This window comes from Temnothorax longispinosus, chromosome 2 (genome assembly GCF_030848805.1).
Source record: "Temnothorax longispinosus isolate EJ_2023e chromosome 2, Tlon_JGU_v1, whole genome shotgun sequence".
NCBI lineage: Eukaryota > Metazoa > Arthropoda > Insecta > Hymenoptera > Formicidae > Temnothorax > Temnothorax longispinosus.
In genome coordinates, this window is record NC_092359.1 from 761,541 (window position 1) to 784,000 (window position 22,460).

General features: G+C 37.7%; 4 protein-coding genes across 16 annotated transcripts in view; 2 read left to right on the plus strand and 2 right to left on the minus strand.

Annotated features, from left to right (window-relative positions):
* Window positions 1–218: 218 nt before the first annotated feature.
* Window positions 219–4,699, minus strand: LOC139825393 (mesoderm induction early response protein 1). 7 transcript variants are annotated; one of them, XM_071798079.1, is made up of 5 exons: window positions 4,049–4,699; window positions 3,426–3,556; window positions 2,104–3,165; window positions 1,614–1,741; window positions 219–1,407 (listed from the first exon to the last, which is right to left on the minus strand). In XM_071798079.1, exons 2-5 carry the CDS (start codon window positions 3,540–3,542, stop codon window positions 762–764), a joined length of 1,953 nt encoding a protein of 650 aa, XP_071654180.1. In that variant the 5' UTR covers window positions 3,543–3,556; window positions 4,049–4,699; the 3' UTR covers window positions 219–761. The 7 variants fall into 7 exon arrangements, with proteins under 7 accessions (XP_071654180.1, XP_071654176.1, XP_071654179.1 ...); XM_071798075.1 differs by having other exon boundaries at window positions 3,426–3,561; window positions 3,769–4,699; XM_071798078.1 differs by having other exon boundaries at window positions 3,708–4,699.
* A 717-nt stretch (window positions 4,700–5,416) lies between these two features.
* Pasi2 (Protein pasi2) lies at window positions 5,417–9,554 on the plus strand. Its single transcript, XM_071770974.1, has 6 exons — window positions 5,417–5,574; window positions 5,846–5,936; window positions 6,018–6,224; window positions 6,300–6,429; window positions 6,555–6,886; window positions 6,991–9,554. The coding sequence occupies exons 3-6, from the start codon at window positions 6,024–6,026 to the stop codon at window positions 7,090–7,092; spliced, it is 765 nt and encodes a 254-aa protein (XP_071627075.1). The 5' UTR covers window positions 5,417–5,574; window positions 5,846–5,936; window positions 6,018–6,023; the 3' UTR covers window positions 7,093–9,554.
* Window positions 9,555–10,249: 695 nt separating this feature from the next.
* On the plus strand, window positions 10,250–21,225 carry LOC139808709 (dicarboxylate carrier UCP2). Of its 2 annotated transcripts, none has more exons than XM_071770972.1 (6): window positions 10,250–10,406; window positions 14,048–14,564; window positions 14,682–14,815; window positions 16,728–16,837; window positions 18,385–18,600; window positions 18,757–21,225. In XM_071770972.1, the coding sequence occupies exons 2-6, from the start codon at window positions 14,445–14,447 to the stop codon at window positions 19,140–19,142; spliced, it is 966 nt and encodes a 321-aa protein (XP_071627073.1). In that variant the 5' UTR covers window positions 10,250–10,406; window positions 14,048–14,444; the 3' UTR covers window positions 19,143–21,225. The 2 variants fall into 2 exon arrangements, with proteins under 2 accessions (XP_071627073.1, XP_071627074.1); XM_071770973.1 differs by lacking the exon at window positions 10,250–10,406 and adding an exon at window positions 13,480–13,626.
* Window positions 20,756–22,460, minus strand: part of LOC139808706 (cytosolic carboxypeptidase 1) — a 29,494-nt gene continuing 27,789 nt past the window's right edge. For 5 of the 6 annotated variants that reach the window (XM_071770965.1, XM_071770960.1, XM_071770963.1 and 2 more), the window contains 3 exons: window positions 22,124–22,276; window positions 21,746–21,889; window positions 20,756–21,488 (listed from right to left, as the gene is read on the minus strand). In XM_071770965.1, coding sequence (XP_071627066.1) covers window positions 21,778–21,889; window positions 22,124–22,276 — 265 coding nt within the window. In that variant the 3' untranslated portion in view covers window positions 20,756–21,488; window positions 21,746–21,777. The remainder of the gene's footprint in view (window positions 21,489–21,745; window positions 21,890–22,123; window positions 22,277–22,460) is intronic. The other variant, XM_071770961.1, reaches the window with a different exon arrangement.

A 22,460-nucleotide genomic window follows, 5' to 3' on the forward strand; every position in this document is an offset into this window, starting at 1 on the left:
TGCTAGGAAAACGTGAAAATACAAACTATATGATTTTATACACAGCCAACTACTTAACGAGGGAAACGAATTATTAGGATCGCTATTTACGCGCATCCTTTACATTAAAATAACGATGACCATGTTTCTATTGACTTTCATTTTAACTTTATCATTCCAACATTTATCAGATTCCACTTTGTCGTACTTAAGAAATCATTTCGCGAAATTCCATACCATACTTTTTACAAATTTATTGCCGATTCGAGGACAAACGTGCCTTGGACAAATTGAATCATGATCAATTACATATTATGCAATACAATGATTTATCCATGAAAATTTACAGTGTATAATACTATTTCACTTTTCTGTTGAATACTGGCGCTTTCCAACGAGTCTTTTTCAAAATGTGTCTTTCTGTTTGCATGGAAATCTCTATGTTCATAAACAGAGAGAAGAAAAATAGAGAAAGCTACAGTGACCCTCGCTCGTTTTTGCCGCGTTTATCTTGAATTTGTATCTTTAATCTTACATATGCTCTAATCTTCCACGCAAAAGCGTGTCTTCCTCCGTTTTCCGCATCACTATACAACATCGCGCACTCGCGCTAAGGACGATTAATAATTATATTACGCGCGATACAGTATAAAAATAGAATCCTTGATATTAACGAATATTATGCGTTACGACAATAGCGATGGTGCGAGTGCCGAGTTAGGCACACCGCGCAAGGACATCCGTCGCCTTTCAGGATGAACACCTGAAGGTCGGGTTAGACGCTAAGGGGGCAGATGAGGTAAAATGTTCTCGGGCGAGGGCGTGTCGTGAGAATCATTACTTCTGGATGATGTCACTCGTTGATGGTAGTAGTTATTAGAGACAGCAGTGGCGGCAACGGTAGCAGCAGGAGCGGTGGAACTAGTGGTAACTGTATTCGTCGAGCCGAGAGCTGTGACCATTGCTGTAGACGTAGTGGCTGTAGTGGTATTTATCGTTATCGTTGTGATGACTGAAGAGGTAGGTTGACTTCGGGACACTATACCACTCCACGCTAGGGGGTTCACACAACTCGATTCGGACGAGGGACAGTCCGGATGACGAGTCGATGGCGAACAATACGTCGGTATGGTCAAAGCACTGGAATTGCATATTGACGAGGACATGGTAGTCGCGGCTGACGTTACCAAGGGCGGTGGTGGTGGAGGTGGTGGAGGCGGCGGTGGTGTTGGGCCATTAACATCCGCCAATGGATCAACCGCGTTTCCATCCCAAGCATCCGCTGATTTGGACTCGTCGTTGTTGATCACGCTGGTGCTCGATCTTTGCCGCTTGGCATCACCATACAGCAAACAATGAACATTCGGCGAACTGCTGCGATCTCGCACTCCCTCTTGCTCCTCAAGGAATCGGTCCATATAGTCCCTGCTTGCGATTTAATGGTTCTGTCATTCACGCTTGCAATAAGTGTATTAACGAAAGCAATTGTAAAGTGTGTTAATTGGGTAATGTATAATGTTATTATCGAATGTTAAGAATTTAATTTTCTCTAATAGGTTACATATAGTATATTTCAAAAGTTTTCGTGTTTTAATGTAAACGTATTCATGAATTGCGATAGAAAAAATACTCACGTGATACCGGGGTGCAGAGCATATTTTTTCTTTTCTAATCGCGCTTTATACGTAAATATGTCATGCCGCTCCGTTTTCTTCCATAAGTAATAAAATTGTACTAACTCTCCGACCGATCTCGTTCTTACCTATGAAAAGAAGAAAATTTCGCCATAAAATTTACTGAGCCATAATGCAACGATGACTTGTACAAATATATTAAATTAATTACATGATATAATTAAAGTTCTCGACTGTAAAAGAATTATTCTGCAATAGCGTTTTTATTGTATCGTACAATGGTAGCGTTTTATATACAGTTGTGAAAAAATTAAGCAATATTATTAGCATTGCAGTTGTAGCTCTATATTTTTAATAAGTTAGAAATCCACTCACGTCTTAATATTTTTACTTCAATCTTTAATAATTTAAAGTTTAATTTTGTATGTGTGCGCGCGTGCGCGCATGTGCGTGTATGTGCATAATGTATGTATATATGTATAATACATACCTTATTTTTCTGTATAAGATGAAAATCCTTCCCGTAAGTGCGCAATCCATTTTCAAAGTTATGACATTCCTCTTCTGACCAAAGGCTCACCGCATCCGTAGGAGGAAGCACGTTCATTCGACGTCTTCGTAGTGCTTCTTCGAGATTGTAGCCACACTGCAGTAGAAGATATAAAGCCTGCTCGTCATCTCTAATATGTGAGCCGGCCGGCAACGAACCACCCTTTACCGCAGGAAGTTGCGCGCGTTCTAGAAACTCTTCCGTATCCTCCTCGGATATATGGCTGGGGTCCCATAACATTTTATCCTCATTTTCGTATGGCAAGGCATCGTCGTAACGACACAAGCCTTCTGGTATCGCTGCTTGATAGTCAGTACCAACCATGATCGTTTTCTTCCATTCTTCCTCGTCTGGACTGTAGTCACAGTCGTCCTCTTCTTCCTCACTTTGCGGCCTTGAAACACTCCGTAACAATCTCGAACTGCCACCACCTATTCCCGCACTGACTATCCTATCTTCCGGACCATCGATCGCGCCACTGGCGCTACCTTCTTCGATAGTGCTATCGGTAGCACTGGCTCCCCCTAAATTAACTATACCATCGCACGCAACAGCCGTAGCACTTCCCGTTGTAGGTGACGCTCTGGTTTTCTTTCCACTTCCGCTTCGAGTGCCCGTTATCAAGCAGTCCTCGGTTTCGACATCTTCATCGTCGTCCTCGTCGTCGTCGATTCTACGTTTCCTGCTGTCCCTGTTGCCTACTCCAATGCCGCTATTGCCTTTCGTCGCGGATCCCGACAACGGCGATGACTTATCCTTCCCCTTTACTAGCATTTCTGTGTAGAATTGTTTAAGGTCCGGTTCGTTACTGGTTGCATCAGCCTCGTCGTCATCGTCGTCGTCATCAGCATCGTTGTCACCTTTGTCCGAGTAACGCTCCTCGGTCTCGGGATCGCCGCTTCCAGATGGCAGCAACATGTGATCGGAACTGTTTGAATTCTCCGTCGAGGGATCACCGTATCCATACATGGCAAGAAGATCTTTCAGTGGCATATCACCTTCCTTGCTCAAAGAGACAGAAATAGATCATTATTACATCGAGCGTACTTTAGAGACTAAACATGGAATCTCACTACGAGAACGCACTTTGAGTCCAAAGTGTTGCGGAAACTTATCATAATTGTAATTATTTATGGGCTCGATTTTTTCATTTCTCAGGCTTGATCCTAGAATAGTCGGGATCAGAATTTTGTTACAAAGTGACAGATGCATATACATATGTGCAAAAGTGCCGATATATCAGATATATGACAGAAATATACCTTTTGCAAGTTGGACAACTCGTTGTGAGAATCCTCGCTACCTTCTAAGGCTTCTTCCTCGTCCAATGTTCGTTCGTCATCAAAATCATTTACCATCATTTCCGTTGCAGAACCCATATCATAATCCCGATCTGCCCTGTAAGGAACACGTGCCGTTATAAGCGTTATCCTTAACTTTCAGCGCGTATTAATATCCTAAATCTCCCTCGATACATGATGCATGACAACAAGTTACGATTCCTACTTCCTAGTTAGTCGCTACGTAAGTGGATGCGCACTTACATGATTCTACAATCCCTATTCACCGAGATGAGAACATGACACACAAACGGTATATACACACATCAATGCATAGACGCAGCACCGGAATGTATCACCACAATAGTACAACAACCACCAACCACCGCTCCCCCCAGTAGTCTGCGATCTCTCCGGAGACACGGAGACAGAAGTCGAGTCTCGAGTCAGTGGTGGGTCTAAGTTAGCTTAGTTCGACTTCAATGTCCGAGACACAGGCGACAGGCGGGATAAAGACATAAGACAGGGTTTACATTCGGAGCGCCGCGGGGGTCTAACCTCAATCAGACGTGACACTCGTGTCACAACGGTAGAGCGGTACTCACGACGACCACGACGTCACGACACCGGCGTCACAGACGTCACAGATGTCACAGTCTCGTCACAGCGGCAACTGACATTTCGCGAAACATCACAGGATACTCGGGGCAGCCCGGGCAGCGCGCGTCTCGTCGATGCCTTCTCGCTTACGGACACTGTTTGTGTGTGACTTGAGTTGAATGAGACTACGCGCGAGTCCTTCCCGCTCCCTTTCTCTACCGTCCTCGGGGTTCACAGGCAGACAACAAACAACAAACGTCCGTCGTCCGTGTGTCCGTGATCCGTCCCAACTCTCGACTTTCGACAGTCTCGACTCGCGGACTCGGACATGCGAAACGTCAGAGACACGTAAGGCACAACATTTCATCGAGCGGGAAGCGCGCGACTCGCAATCGCAACGTCGCGACGCGACGTACGCCACATGCGGAGTTCGCGAGTTTACAGGTGAATCAGGCGAATATCAACAATCAACCGAAAGACGCACACTCCATTATTTGTATTCGTCGCATTTGTTCCCCCCGAGCCCGAGCTCCCGAGACTCCGAGCTTCGAGCTTCGTGTGTTCGGAAAATGGACGCGACAGCCGAGAGCGTCGTTACCCCTCGGTTACCCCTCGCGACTCGCGAGCACTCGCGCTCGCGACGCGCGAGTGTGCATCCGGATTCTCCCTCGCTCTCCCTCACTCCCACGAGAAAGGAAGACGGAGCGTCCGCGTGCGTAATTGCAGAACGCAACGTGATTGGTCCGCGAACGTAACAAATGACTAGATGGGGGCGTTTCGGGAAAATGACCGCGTTCAGTAAACAGTACCGTTGAGCCACGCACGTTCTGAGAAAAAGATTAAGTCAAGAATAATAAATTATATATATCGCAATTAATTTATGATTAACACTTTATCTGTATTATTTTATTAACACGAGTAAAATTAATAATTTTTTTATAATTGTTTAATATAGCGAAAAAATTAGATCAGGAATAATATAATTATGCAATTAGAAATTTTGCTTTAAACAGTTCTGCCTGCAGATGTTGATTGGAATTTGAGATACACTCTTTTCTATTTAGATTAATATAAATCTATTTATTGATATTATTAATTGATTTATTAATAATATATAAGTAGACTTATTATAAATTTATTATTAGTTGTAATATTATAACTATTATAATAATAAGATAATTAAAACAGTAAATGTTTTATTTATAAATGTACCTCGTACATTGACGACTATCTGTTTATATTATATTGTTATATTGTTGCACTTAATTATTTATCTTATAATGATTTTTATAATACATCTATGCTGCGTTCCAAAACTCATCCGAAAAAGATCTTCGACTTTCACTCCACCCAATTCTTTCGTTACGTTTATTTGACACCTTCCACTCTATCTGACACTTTAGCCATGCCCGAGGATCGTATAATTGCATACAAGCGTAGCAGCGTTTCGAATATTTGACAAGGCGTGTCCATTACATGAAAAATTAGTACGAAACGTTTGCGTACTCTTTCAAGTATGCGAGTGCGATAAGTGAGTTTATTTCTCTGAATACGTGTTTGTAATTAACTAGTGCCTTTAATATTGTAGCACAAAATTGTAAACTTGATAAAGATTTTCAGTATGAGTCATAATATACGTTTGTTACTAAATTTATATCATTGTTGTGTCATTTTTTTTTATTTGCTAATATGATTCAATTATTAAAACACTATAAATTTATACAAGAAAAACTGGAGCATTTTTGGCAAGATATAAAACCAACGCAACTCGCTATTCTGTTTATGTGATGTTTCTGTTTCAGAAGGAGTAAACACAGATACATATCATTAATCACATAACGTACTATAAGGAGATTGTGTAACTGATTACCTGTTCAACGTCTCCATAATCTCGTAAGTATAAACGGACTATTATCGAAGTCTTTTGTTTCATTTGATACTTGATTGATTGTGCTTGATTTTGCTTGCAAGTAGGTCAAGATGCATTATGGAAAGAAGTCTCCCAGCATGGGAACGCCGTCTGTGTATTCCCATGTAACCACCACTCGCAGCAGTGCAAATCTCAGATCATCGAGGTCCGCTCGCAGTGTAAAAATTCCTTGGTATCAAAAGCATAGAGTGACGCATGCTTTTATACTTGACATTCAAAGGGGTGCTATGTTCACCGCTATATTCTCATCGGTATGCGTTTAACGAAAGCAATCTTTGGGAATGCTTACTTGTGGTTGAAGTAATATAGAATAAATATTATTACAGTGCCTGGCCTTTTTCACGATATGTACAGCTATTTTTGATATCTACTGTCTCTCACAAGCTGCGCCTGGCTCCACACACTATGGATATTACATCATATCATATGAATTTGTCTATGTGGGCAGTCAACATGGTAAGCTCTTTTTTTAATTAAAAAAAAAGACAATTTTGTAAATAAGAACAAATTTTAAAAATTAATCAAGTCATAGAACTATATATTATTTGTCTTTTCCTTATTTTTGTTTTTTTTTTTTTCAGTTCGAAATGCTCTAATCGTATTTGCACTGTTCTCCATGTTGGGTGGAATAGTCGTCTTTGTGACTTCTTTAATGTTGATCACAGCTCTGCGGAAAGAACATGAAAAGAAAATGGTGCCATGGCTGTATAGTTTTGCCATTTTCACTCTTTTCCGACTATTTGCTTTTATATTCTTCAGCATTGTAAACGACATGATATTTGCCTACAATATCATGATGTGTCTTCTATGGATAGTATTTATCTGCATTTCTGCATATGGTTGGCTTATTGTATATTCTCTATATCTCGAATTAAGCGATCTAACAAGATTAGAAGATCTGGCTCATCTGCGGGTACGATATATTTACTTCATTATATTTTATACACCATAATTATAATACACATAACAAAGACTCTATAGTTATAAACTATATAAATTTAAAACGTATTGTTTCAGATTGGTACAATGCAGTCTTTAAATGCATCAACGACACATTCTATTGCTGGTTCTCGACCTACAACGCCTCATAGCGCAGTATCAACTATGCCCGTTAATTAATACATGAGACATAGTTTTATATACAGTAGATAAAAAAGGTATTTATAAATTTTTTTTAGATAATTTTTTACAAAGAAAAAAAATATTGCTATTTCTCTTTTTTTTCACAAAGAAAAAAAACTTTCTATATAGGTATCATACATACATATTTTCTATCTTAATACAAATTTATTCTGATAAAAATGTTTTGCAATATCTCTTTTTTGTATAAAATTATTATTATAAAATGATTTGTATAAATACCTTTTTTGTCAACTAAATGTTTGATACATATTTTCTCATCTTATATATATTGAAACAAAATGATTAAACTAATTCTTCAAGTTAAACAAAGTCACTGCCGGCTGTATATATAGATTAGTACGCACAAAGAATTTGTTAAAAAAGTTACATATAATTTTTGCAACTGTACTGCTTTTTTAACAATTTTACAATGAACAGACTAATCGATATGATATGTAACAATACAAGTTTTATATATGTATTTTTATTTGACATTTGCTATGACATTCGCTAGATATGTTTGCGAACTTATTGCGATATAGTTCCGTCCATATATAAAAATTATAAAATGAATTAGATTTAAGCATATATATCACAAGTATTTCTCTTATGATGTATATTAACGTATTCCGTCCACTTATACTATCTATAAAGCTATCTATAGAGCTTTCCTACGATATATTATCGTATCTTACTTATATTATCATATAAAAGCTTTCCTACAATATTATCGAAATGTTTGTTATTGAAATTAATATTATACTTACATATTTGAAGAATATAATTATTATGCAACTATTTTTGTGACTAATTTCCAGGTGAACCAAAGAACAAAGATTAAGAGTAAGATAATACTTTATCTTTAATCACATCCAATAAAATCTGAAATTTATAATTTTATTCTAAAGATAAGTTAAAATTATTTTTATCGTATTTAAAGGATAAATATACGAAGGCACACAATTGTGACATCGATAAATACATAATTCATCTCAAGTTGGTTATCAGTTAAAATCTTGTGAAACCGAACGAATCAGATTCTGCTATCTTTATATTAAGTTAATAAAAATTGTCAACTCATCTCACGCAATTTTTTAAGTATTAGATAAAACTGATTGGAACATTAATTAGGCGGAACGTGCATTTAAATATAGCCATAATATTTCTACACAATTTTTTGCGTTATTACTTTGGAATTATTTCTGCAATAATTTATTTATATAACTGGTAACAGTTACACTTTTGCACTAGATACTAGATACATATGTCTCTCTCCAAGTATTTTAAGGTACAATATTCTCAGCACTAATCTTGTATGGCACTTTGTATAATCAATATCTGAAAAAAGTTCGTGACAGCAGAAATATAGGAATGATGACAAGTAAAAAATGAACTTTGTGCACGCTGGCTAATACAAGTATAAGCATCGTAGTATTTAAAGAAATACCAATTGACGAGTATCAGATGGAAATAGAAGTTTCATGAGTCGAAGGAATTGTTTGTGCATTATTAGTGGGTCTTATTGTTTCAGAGCTATGCCTCGACTTCAGAGATCTTTCACTCCCGGTAGCACGATCGTCCTCAGAATCCGTGTACGATTCCCGTTCCTCCCTGATAACTCGGCGTTCCCTCGAAGTGTTACCGTCTCCTGTTACTATGTGACCGACTAACAAGATCGCTCTACCCAGTAAAGTTAACAGGAACACGCCGATCATCGACAAAGCTTGCTGGATTATACCGAGTGCCCCGGTAGCGACATACATAGCGATGGCCAGACACATGGCGAGGGCCGCGTGGCGATAATTATCGCCATTCGCTAACACCTGAATCGCGACGAAGGAAGTAAGTTTACGCGATATTTATTATAACACAATCTGCTAAATTCACACGCGAGTTATATCGTTGTATGAATCCTTGCAATCTACCCCTATCTACCTATCTACCCCTCACTTGTTTCCTGTTCTGTCATTAGAAATACCGTGAAAATCGGTATCGCGTTTTCCTTAACGTTGTCGCAAAAAGTCCTCGCGATGTATTTTTCTAAGAATATCCAGGATTGAAATGTGAATAAATTTATTTTAAAAATCGGTAAAAAGTTAACAATTATTATGCTACGATAATAAAAAAAATTAATAATTACTTTAATATTTTTATATTCGAGCGACACGAGTTTGTACAAAAAATTTTGAAATGACTAATGGACGATAACGTTAATAAATCCTGCGAGATATTAAAAAGTCAAAGTACAAGACCGGCGATATTACAATATTACTGATCCAATCAACCGGATTGAATAAGCGGTTCTTGAATGAAAATATTTCATATACAACCTATTGCTACTGCTGTTATAAAGATATCGATTATGCATATCTAACATATACGTTTCTGAACGATTTAATTAACTAATTATTTGTATATATGCGACGAAATTTTAAGCGAGATATATGTTTCAAATATAATGATTCACTTTATAGATATGTATGGTGTTATTCTTTACACACCTTGCGCAATAGATAAAACGAGTTTACGCCTCATAAGGAGACAGAAAAATGCAGCAAAAAAAAAAAACATTAAAAGCCGATAAGCGCAAAAATATTATTGCAGCTGAAAATTACGTCCTATATTTCTGTATTATCTGTTAAAACTAATACAATGTTATTACATAAGAATTTGTGTTACGCAACGTTACGAGTATAGAGTCTGTCGCAAGTCGCAATTGTGTCTTTATTGTTATTTAAAACCTTGAAATGCAAGTAGATGACGTCACGAAATGTCATTAAATGTATTTAACTTCGTCGCCTGAGTTGAAAATAAAATACGCGGGACACAGATGATCCACTTAGTTTAATCGGGCTTTATGAGCATTTAACGTTTTTAGGGGTAAATGGGAAATTTCTTTTTTATCATTTTTTAATGTATTTCTTTTTATTTCTCTCTTGTTCTTTTCTTTTCTTTTAGCGGAAATAACAATCTGCTACCAAATATTGCTCCAACTATGACGCATCTCCCTCGACGCCCTTGTAAAGGGGATGCGGAATTGCGGAGCAGACTCGCCGCGCCGCGAAGAGCGCGTCAGCGTATGCGCCAGTCGCCACCCGGCCAGGCCGTTCAACATCGTCCTCGCGGCTCGCGCTTCTAGAAATTATCGATTTCCGCAAGCTCAGCGTTCCTTGGTGGGAAATGACGCCATGAACGACTATCCATTGGGCGGCATCGACTTTGATCTTCCTCCATTGGTCGGCGAGCCGGTATAAACGGTGCTTACTCGCAACTCCTTTCAGTTGTGTTGTTATCCACTCGCTGTACACTTGGTAAGTGGCCCGTGATTTTTATTCTCTTACTATTCTTGCTATTTTCCAATTTGTTAATCCGCTAACGCCGCGCAGTCGAACGGCCGGCTATTTTCATTTCCATTTGCATACTTATTTCCGCGTTTACATTTTATTTTCCTCGTCAAATCCGAACGATTCCTTCCTCTTTGATTTTTTAACGATACCACCAATTATCAAGAATGTTAAATGTATTAGCCGTGGGGAAATAGTTCTCTCATTACCATCAAATGTCTCGGCAAATTCGTCGTGTTTTATAACGTTTTCAAAGCCGATTGTAATTTTTGTAACACGCGTACGTTTATAGTAAAGCCAGATATTGAAATACGCAATATGATTACGGCATCAACGATGCACCCTGTGCGTGAATGTGTGTGGGTAAATATCTGGCGTATCCTACCTTTATTTTATCACGGGATTTAACTATTCGATGGAAAATCAATGTTCGCTGACATCTGTATTGTAAATAACGTTCCGCGATTATTTCCGTGAACGGCGTGAACCCGCGGAGACGCGACAGCTGATTGCATATAATACAAATCGATTCACAATGCAGATTTTTTTGCGAATACGACTGCTATTAGAAGTTTCGACTACATAACAAAAAACGTAACAAACAGAGCTGAAATCGACGATCAATTTTATCAACGTGTGACACGACTGACTGATTCTAAGAAAAAAATTTTTTAAACAGTCGCTAATATGTTCGATATGCAATATCGATCTTTTTTTCTACTTAATTTTGTTTGTAATTAAAAAAATGATGAAAAGTTTTCAAGAAACGTGATTCACACACGACGGTCCTAATTCTATCAATGCCGACTCTCGTTGCGGATCAGTCTTTTGGTTTTTTTTCTGTAGCGTAATATAACGGCTGCAAAATAATCCAGCATATACTTGACTAATTACAATTAGCGTTGACTGATGTCATCGACCCGTAACACGCGAAAATCTAATCGTCCGGCTGGTGCGGCCTGCAGTCTACGATGCCGCGAGTTGCTAATCGCGACAGAAGTTTTCCCACGCGCCGGCTGGCATCGTTCGGTTCGAGTAAAAACATGTTCGCGAGTCATGCAGTGGCTTTGCGAGCAATTTAGCGAGTCGCATTGAAACGAACGAGAGGCGATGCCGATTCGTTGGCGAAGCAGAAACGCGGCACCCACGTAACGTGATGCAACTGATGCACCATGTCCGCGCTACGTCGATTCCGCAAAACACCCACGCCGCGCCGCGATATACGACAAATAAGCCCGGAAGCAAATACTTTCACGTGCGATTTTTATTTTACTTCGTCGCACATGACCCGTATCCGTCATCCATCGATCCCGATTCTAGCGACGACTCGAAGCGGGAGGATTCTCTGAAAAATAATGCATAAACTCGAACTTGACTATGATCTAGGCTGAAATAATCCGCCCTTGCATTAAACGGTCAACGGTCCCGTAAAAAGAAGAATTAAACGTAATTTTATGTCAACTGATGCAGTTTCAAGAAAATAAAGGAATAGAAGAAGTACAATTAAATATTTTAAAATTGAATTATATATGTATTATAATTATTATATACCACATAATGACGATTTTGGTAAATTTCGTATTGGAAAGCACAATGCCGATAATATCTCGCCATTCTTTCCATGTGCAATGCACATATATTCCGCGCTTTTCTGTCAACGCGACAGGAACAATCAATACAAGTCTTTCGTTTCGCACCGGCGTATTCTCGCACAAGGATACCGCAAGAATTCCGCATTTCTATCGAAGGCTATCCTGATTTCTTTGAAAGGACGACAACAACAAGCGAACGATTAATTCTTTATATTGAAAAAAAATAATCTGATTTGATTCGATTTACGTTATACCGGCGACATAAAATTATTCAAAAATCAAGTCTCTGTAAATTTTATTAGGTGCATCAAATTACAGTTAAGAACATTAAAGGTCGATGACGGTTCGAGTAAAACTCCATACCATCGTCGCTCGCAATGATAAACACGCGTGACGTTGCGGAGGCACGGCACCAACGCGATATGTCTTCGTCACGCGGTGAAAATAATTCAAACGTGGACTTTGCCCCGCATACTTTACGACCGCGACGAAGTTCGTTCTCTCACGATATATACGCAGTTTGTGTTGGTAAATTTCAAAACGCGCGAACGCAAGATGATTGTTGGACTATGTACTGGAACCCTCAGCTCGTTTGTTGCGTAAATGATCGTTTTAGTGGGACTTAGTCAATCAGGTAGTCCATAAAACTCATTTGCAAAGTCGAAGAAGGAAATAAAGTGACAAATCTTCAAATGCCAGCTATCTCTCTCGAGTTTACATTTAAAAAATCTCGAAGTTCGCCGACGCGTTTCCTCAGTTGACTGAATATATAGTGAATACTGATGCATACTGACAATGCATTGATTTCGCCGTATAATTGCTCGTTTAAGCTCAATAACAGATCAACCAGTCGCGATTGATATTCAATAAACGCCGTTCTATAAAACAAAACGATCGGACAAAGTCTGCCGATCGCGCTGCGTAGCGTTCTTTCTCGAACCCTACCATTTATTTAGTCTACTTATCCACATTTATCAATAATTTATACCGCGACATAGATATGGATATACGATCGTTAGCATTGCGATTTGAATTATTTTTGTCGACTGTCCCTTACGTGACGCGCCGCGCCGCATCCAAGCACAACGACGCCGAAGCGGCATATATATTATAACGAGACATATTATACAAATACAAGATATTATACAATATGCGTATTGTTTAAGCGCCGAAACGTTAATAATTAAAATCGCGAATTAAAGCCATTGTACGTAACAAAGCTTTCTCCTTGAGCTCGAAGAATAATCGATTGTGATTGGTCTATTTTCTTACGGCCTTACGATTATGACTAAAACTTTGTTACGTGCAATGGCCTTTAAGCTCTCTGAGCCTCTCTCTCCCTCCGGTACTGGCAAGTTACCAAGCCGACCAAAGTTCTCTTCTCATGGCGTTCTATTTCGGTATCTGGCCATGCCGTAGCCAAGACTCTCTCTTTCGGAAGTAGAAACGAGGAGACGTCCGACGCAGCATTACGCGGCTTCTACATGATCGTGGGAAACCCGTCGTCGACCTAATTGGCGAGACGCGTGTGTCGTGATAACGACGGCAGACGAAAACGGATATATTATCTGTTATTAATCGCGATTAGCATTACGGTACGTCATTACGATGGTCTCGATAGCCTTCATCCGGATATTGCAGGATCTTGTCGCGTGTGCTTGGTTTTGCGATAACACGATAGACATTCACGCAACTCACGCAAGAATGGATTTTCGACGCTGATCAATGGTCGCTAGGCGCACCACCTCGTTCGATGGTCATTGACCTTCGATACACATAAATGCGCAATCGAGTACGCTACCTTCGGTCGCGACGCAATTACGTCTCGGTATACTTTTACGCTTATCAGCCGCTCCATTTTTGTGACATTCAAATCGCACTTTGGTACCCACTCTCTCGTGGGATAAAAGTAGCGGCTATCGGCTTAGCGGTCGACAGTCGATCGCGTTCGCATCGAACCGATAGTTTCTCGTGTCAGAATATTGTACAACGTTTTTTTGCATCGTTTGTTCACAGGAAAATAGTATGTATAAAGAAGTTCACCATCAGGAAATCAAACACGAGTGCTCGCGGTCGGGAGGGCTCCACGCGTATCCCGATCACTTCAGGGAACCGTGCCTTTAAGACCACCAGTTGGATTCATGAACACCTAAAAGTTCCTGTCCTCTGGTAGGACTCTGTATATAGTGTACATAGGATCGCTTGCCTAAAAAAAAGGGATCCCGCTGGAAGGAAAGGAGCGAGCTCGAGGGATCTCTCTTGTCACGCGGAGAAAAATTAGCCGGAAATTTATCCCAATTTATCCAGTCCTGCACGAGGTACTCACACGCACACCTTTACCAGCACGCATCAGCGATAATAAGGAGGAGAGAAATCTTGAAAGAGAAAAAGAGTGTATCGAACAGCGAAAATCATGAAGCAGGGAATGTCGGATGATGGTTCACTTGGTGTCAAATTGCTTACCGCCGGCACCGCGGCCTGCATCGCCGATTTAGCCACTTTTCCGTTGGACACCGCCAAAGTCAGAATGCAGGTAAGTAAAGTAAAAACAATTGTGCTCATTTCTCCCGTGATTATCTCGTTGCATTCTCCCGTTCGCTGTTCTGAAAATTAAATTATTTCTTTCACGATCGAAATGTGATTTTTTAAGATCGCAGGAGAAGGTCAAGTTATTCAGAAGGCTCTGTTGTTGGCATCGGCGGAAGGCTCGGTCTTTGCAGTAAGAACGAGCCAGCCGGGACTGTTCCAGACCATCGTGAACATCGTCAGATGTGAAGGTGCAAGGTACGTTGTCCATTATCCTAATAGTAATTTAAGAGATGATGGTAGGTAAAATAACTTTTTATTTGCATTATTAATATTTATTGCAATATACATATACTGAATCTGTAAATGCAGATCTTCTTTTTGTCTTTCAAGAGCGATGATTCAAATTAAAGTTTATAAAAAATATTTATAAAGCAATCGCACGTTAATCCAATATTTATTTCACGTTCAACTATCAATATTTCTGAAATGATAATATATGCGGTACTTTTCGCAATATACACAAACTATTATTATTAACCAGTTTTTTTCTCGTTTCGATGTGTGCCAGATCGAGCTAAGTTTTTTGTTTATTAATTAAATTATATGTATACTTAAAACAGTGTGCAGAAAATAAATTAATTTAGAATACAATCTATATTACATATGTAACTTAAAAATTTGAATACGTAAGATCACAAATTATGCATTTAATTAAAATATAAAGAGCTACTTATTTTTCTTTGTATTTCTTATATGATCTGATATTACAATAGATATTTACCATAGATGTTTACCATGTCACATAGAATGGCCTTGTTTAACCATTATGATGTACATCGATTAACTTAACTTATTTAACTGTGTGTTTTGCATCCTCGTATTATATCAGTAAAAAAGGAATCTATGAGAAAATGTTCGCGACTTATCGTGTTTTTGTCGAGATTTCGCTCGATATCTGGCACATGTGTGTACAATAACTGCTCATTCTGGGAAACTTTTCTAGAATCTTGCGATTAATCTCCGATCAAATAAATATGATTTTAATTTCTTCCCTTCGATTGGATGCCACGGACAAGCGCTCGCCTATGTAGAGTGATTTATGCGCAAGCAAAATAGGTAGAAGAATGCAACTGACTTCCAAGGATTACGCATTACATTCGATGAAGGTCGAAATATATGAAGCGAAATAAGCATAACGAGCCTTGTCGATGGCATTTCCGTCGATTCTTCTTATTAATTTATTATTTTTACAAATTATTCTTATTTTTATTTTGCACGGGTTGTCTTTCGTGTCTCTGTTTCTTTCATAGTACATACTGTTTTTCGCAAAATTGACCAACTATTCTGTTTTGTTTCTTTCGTGCAGAATGTTTATAAGATCCGTCCTTATCAATTATTTTGCAAAAATAAATCGCGTGATACATTATTGATACGAATGGATGTGATACTTCACGTAAACTGTTTTTGCATGCCGTACAAAATGTCACGAAATTTTTTTCTTATATCTTTCGATAGCCGTTACTCTCCGATAATGCTTATAAAATTTCGAAAGACAATCCGCTTATCCGTCTCGCACATCTCCACTCCGTGATACATTTCTTTTAAGTTCTCACGTAGTTTCTCTTCTTTCTTTCTCCATTTCTCTTTTTGGTTTTATAACATTTACTTTGTTTGTATATGTATATATGTATATATATGTATATAGCAACGACTTACTTTCCCAATCACCGATGTCTTCTTCCTTGTTTGAGTTTTGATACGGCATTAAAATTCGTGACCAGCTGACGATGATGCACGCTCTCTCCTGGTTACTTTTCGGCTTTCGAGCCGCTTCTCTTTTCTCTCGCGCACCTGCGAATTACTTCATGAACGAATAGCATTGACTTTCGTTAAAGCATTCAATATCTAAAATATCTGTTGTACCAAAAAAAAAACGGAGTGAAATTGCGTAGATAGCGGGAAAATAGGAAGAGAAAAAATGAAAAAATTGCGCAATATTTGCGTAAAAGGCGAATAATATTAAAAAGAAACGTTATAAGATAGAAAGCAAGAGAAAGAGAGAAAGAAAGAGAGAGAGAGAGAAAGAGAAATGTGTAAAAAAGATGCCCTGGAGATGCGCTTGAGGGTGAATTGTGAGGGCGGTGAGCTTGAGCGAGGGTGGTTACAGGAGCCTGTACGGAGGTCTATCCGCGGGACTCCAGAGACAGATGTGTTTCGCCAGCATACGATTGGGCCTCTACGACAGCGTGAAGTCACTCTACGCTGGAATCTTCGACGGTACATCTAACAAACTCCTAACTTTTTGATAACATATCTCATATGATATACCTATGTATATGAGAGTAGCCGCGCGCGTTATAATTTCATCAATTCCTTAAACATGTGTAACACGTAAATACACATACACACATCCGTATATCTTATATAATAAAACGAACATTTTATCGTATTAGTAACACACACAACATGTATACAATATTAGTGTTAGACAATATTTAGTAAATTATAATTGTAAAATCGTGAAATATATAATCGTTCTCCGATGATTAAATTTTTTTGTCAGTTATTTTAATAACTTTATAATATTGGAAAACTTAAATAATACTAAAAAGAACACTGAATTAACAATGATAGTTAACGGTGAATGTCTAACACTATATGTATATACATGGACACGTACTCATGGTGAATTATCATATCGGCCACTCGTTTTATCACGGCGAAAACGCGGATCATCTGGGATTGGTTTGGATGCTTGAAATGTGCATTCTTTCTCGTTCTTATCTCTGTCGTTTTTGAGGCTGAGAAAGAAGGAAAGGGAGATTGAAAGAAAGATAGGTTAACAGTCAAAAAATGGAAATAGGAGAGCTAAAAGATTGAATATACATCAGCAAAGAGGAGACTCAAACATCTCTTTAATTCTTACTCGTTGCACTGGGGACAATCGTAAGGCTGTTACATATTTATGCACTTTACCTTACTTACATTTGCAGAGAAGAGCTTGCACAGTTTTGATTCGTCAAAATGGCATTCAAATTTTTTTTGCAAACCTTTTTGTTGCAAATATATTTGTTTAGATGTAACGAACTAACTAATTCATCTTTGACAAATTGCTGAGACTTTTCCCAAATTTTATTCACATATGTAGTTTTGCGATTCAATTGCTTTGGGAGCTTTTCGGTATCGTCACATTTGTGAATTTTACAATTACTTCCCCAAGTTCTCAGAAACATGTGTAAAAATAAATTTGCAGAATTCTGTAGATCGTTTACAATTCGTAAATTGGTGTATATACCAATACAATACATATTCCAAATGTTTTTCCTTCTAATTTAATGATTCGTTCTAGACTCCCGTATTTATGTAAACTATCAGTGATTCGCTTTAAATGTAAATTATATAATTTATGTTAAGTTAAAGCAATCTATTGCAATTTAAATATATTTTGTATGTAAGTCGGGCATATGTAGACGAACATCGATAACACCATCGGAAAATAAGACAGAATAAATTTATACGCAAATTTTATAATGTCGAATTTTTAATAGAATCCCGATATTATATAGCTTTTTATATTTTTTACAAATATATCATTCATTTTCGATAACGATTTATGGTACGTAATTAACATCGAACTCTCTGAGAAATTTGCGAATACTGAAGACATCTCATTATTGATCGTAATTGAAGAATATTAAATAAGACAATAAAAAGTGATCGACGCGCAATTCGCGTCCATCTTATCTCACTTCTTAATTTTTTAACTATCCGTTGGATCTTACACGACAGCCGTAATTCTTCATCGTACGCTTTTATTTCAACAGGTAATAGTAAGAGCGGTACGTCGATGAACATCGGCGTACGCGTCTCCGCAGGAATTACGACGGGCGCTTTGGCGGTGCTGATCGCTCAGCCGACCGACGTCGTCAAGATCCGCATGCAGGCTGGAAATATCAGACGATCATCGGTGAGGTATAGCTCCACTCTACAGGCATACAAGAATATCGCTCGTGAGGAAGGCGCGAGAGGTCTTTGGAAAGGTGAGTCCTCCCGTGAAATATTGCTCAATTCTAAAAACTTCTTTTTTCATTCATAGAACTTGATAATTATTGTACAAACAATAGACAAAATAAAATAAGACATTTTTTTAATACCGTGGAAAGTAATCCGAGTTCGCTATTTTTCGTCACACATAGGAACCATGCCGAACGTCTCGCGGAACGTTATCGTGAACGTGGCAGAGATAGTCTGTTACGATATCATCAAGGATCTCATCCTAGCTAGCGGTTATCTTCGCGACGGGATACCGTGTCACTTGACCGCCGCGACGGCCGCAGGACTCTGCACCACCCTAACAGCAAGTCCCGTAGACGTCATAAAGACGCGTTACATGAACAGCGCCGCCGGTGAGTACAAGGGCGCGATAGACTGCGCCATCAAGACCTTTGTCCAGGAAGGTCCGACCGCATTCTACAAGGGCTTCGTGCCGAGTTTCGCGCGCTTGGTATCCTGGAACATCGTACTATGGGTGACCTACGAACAGATGAAGTTGCAGATGAAAAAGCTACACGGCGTCGAGTAAGATCCTCGATTATCGAGTCCGATTATTCTGCCGAACCGGTGCAAAGAGCGATAAAATCAAGTGTAATCTCTTGTGTTACCTTATCGAAATTCACACTTCCGTAGAAGATTAGCGTTCGCTTAGATAAACCGTGCGAATTAAACGTAGATAAATTGGAGGCTTGATATTCCGCCGCAAGATATGCTTTCAACCGTTGATGATAAATGTCCTCGTATTACTGCTTCTTTTCCGTTCGTTTTCCTAAATGCAAGTGTGCAGCGAATATCGGTGTTTATCGTCGAATTATTCAACGACAGATTAATCATTGAGCAACAAAAATTATTTGCACCGTTGGAAATAGCAATTAATGTGATAGGAATAGGGCTACAATCTCACTCTAGTTTTCATTTAAATGTGCACGTACGCACACTAGAAACAATGACGATTTCTTGATAATTTGTATGAAACAAATTTGGATTGCATCAGTTTTATATATTTGTAATAAGGCGTTAAGTTATTTCTCGGTAAGGTGGATTATACGATGATTACAGATCATTAACGCGCCAAACAGACAATAATACTATCGAAGTTCATTCCGATGTTTTTGCTTAAATCTAGATAGAGTCTCACAAAAGACTGTGATCACAAATTAACGTATTCTATTTTTAACGTTGCTTTAATTAACTGATTCGTATTCTATTTTTAACGTTGCTTTAATTAACTGATTCGTGGCCTTAGCGCGTAATTTTTAGCATGTACAACATAATTTTGATTCAGTCAATTAACATTTATACAGGGCACAATTTATATCATAATTTAATCAACGAATTTTTTTTAAGCTACATTATCATTAAGAATAATTTAGTCTGCGAGAAGCAGCTTTGAAAATCCTCTATTACAAAAAAAATATTTATTATTTATAATGAAATACCACTATTGCCAACTTTTATAGGATGATGATGCGATTTGAGGTATATTCGCACGATACATGTGTATCGTCAAATTTCGATAACGACAACTATTTGATCTTAAAATGATGTATACGTACATAGTGTATAAGTACTATATGACTGACTACGCTTAATTGGACACAAGATGTTTCTATCAAGAATGACATCTATTTATTAAAAATTTGTTTCGAATAATAAAGAAACGTTGCCGTTGTGATGCAAACAATATCACCATGAATTCTGCAATATGGAGATATATAAAATGTAATGCTTTGTCTGCATTCAGAATTTGAACATTGATATTAATATATTATACGATTTTTTGCGATATTTCGTATTTATACGTAATTATTACAAAATTGCACTGTTCTAATAACATAGATTACCATTTATTCCGACATTTATTCAACACATTTACGAATTCCACACATTATTATAAATTCCTTCATTGATTATCATCTGGATTATGATATGGCATGTGTCACTACATGTAACTGTTCTGAAAAAATTATATTAAATATTTAAACGCACAACGCAATAATATCTAAAATTAATAAAACTTATAATTGGCGTTATGTTGATACGCATGTAAAAATCTTGTCGAAAATTAAAGATAACTCAAATGGAACACAAAAAAATCGCTTCAGGAAGTCTTCAGGCGAGGTTTGATAAACTTACAGAGAATCACAACTCATTAACATTTATTTCCTATATTTATATAATCATATGTTATGTGTAGAAAGTATAGAGCGAGGTATCGTATTAGGGAATGACACAGCTCCCTTATTTTTGGTATTATCTGAACCTGTTTACTTTTATAGGTGATTCAAATATCCCAAAAATGTAAAGCTTCCTAGATGTCATTGTTCTATCACTGCTTAGATGGTAATATTGTGATATATTTTCAACTTTCGAGAATTTTATTTCCGAGCTAAATAATTATACGCGGCCATACTAACTTAAGTAGTGCTCTCACGTATTAAATCTATAGCGAACATATAATCTCTTTCACCATGGAACTTAATTTGCGAAGTATTGATTTTCGAGATATGTACAAATATGAAATAGATTTTATTATGATATGTAGATAGTATTTTCATAGAGAATAGCTTTAAATGTTTGTTACCAGTTTTAAATAAATATTGTTTGAAATATCTCGTTGCGAAGTATTGCTTTGTGTACTATACTTTATACTATTTTATTCAGAATGGAAATAATTTTTGTATTAAATTTTAAATTTGAAAGTGCAGAATAGCAAATATTCGTAATGACTTTTGTCGTTGAAATAGTTACTCTGATGATTGACTAAGGTGCAGTCCCCTAAGTCTCGAAATCGGAATCATTGGATTCACTACTGGAAGATACATCATTGTCCATGCATCTTGATTCCACGGGAATATGTTTCTCCAAAGGAATTCTAAAAGGAATAACAGGCACAATTAACAAGAAACATATTAAATGAATGAACTGTCGATTAACTTAAAGAATAATGGATGTATATAAATCAAATAACAGCTTTTTCACTTATTATTAGCTATTATCATTAGTTTGCAAAAATATGTTGGTTTGATCAATAATGGGGGAAAGGGCAACATGCATCGATGATGTAGAACAATTTAGCGAAAACGTTAAATTAGCAATACGCGCACACAGACAGTCGCACACAAATCTTGCCTTCTAATACAATTGTTTAATTATCTCGTTTGCTAAGAAAGTGCCGTGGTATGATGTATAGCGTGTTTATCTTGAATACATTTCGGTATCTTCCGTGACATTCGTAAGACACACATTCTCGGGCAACAGGCTTGCTCTGTTGATCTATGTTGAATAACATATTATTTTATAGAATCTTTTATTCCAGCCCGTAAAAAAGTAAAAACAAAAAATTCTCATCGAAAATCATAATCTTAGAAGATCATTCGCCGATTATATATGATATTTTACAAGTTCTCTTTTAATAGATATTCTGTTTCAACCAATCGTATCTCAACAAATTTAAGTCGATTTATACTCCCGTGAAGAATGAATTGATAACAATATATTTGCACGTACTTTCCAATGGCCCAATCATCACCGCCGTCCTTCATCATAGATAAAGCTTGGCAAAAATCTCTTCCAATGGCTTTGAGATGTTCCGTATCGAGATGTAATCCCGCCAATACGCCTTGATCGCATCCACAGAAGCTGCTTTCCATCGTGTAACTTCTGTTTGAACAAAACGTTAAGTAGCAGGGTGTATTAACATTTTTCTCAATCACAGCGACGCAGTATCAGTGATGTTGACCAAATGTAAAAGGGGAATGTTTATCGAGTTAATTTGAATATTGAAATGGCGTATAATATTTAAGTTGCAAAAGAACAGATCTTTTTTTGCGAGACACGCGTAACC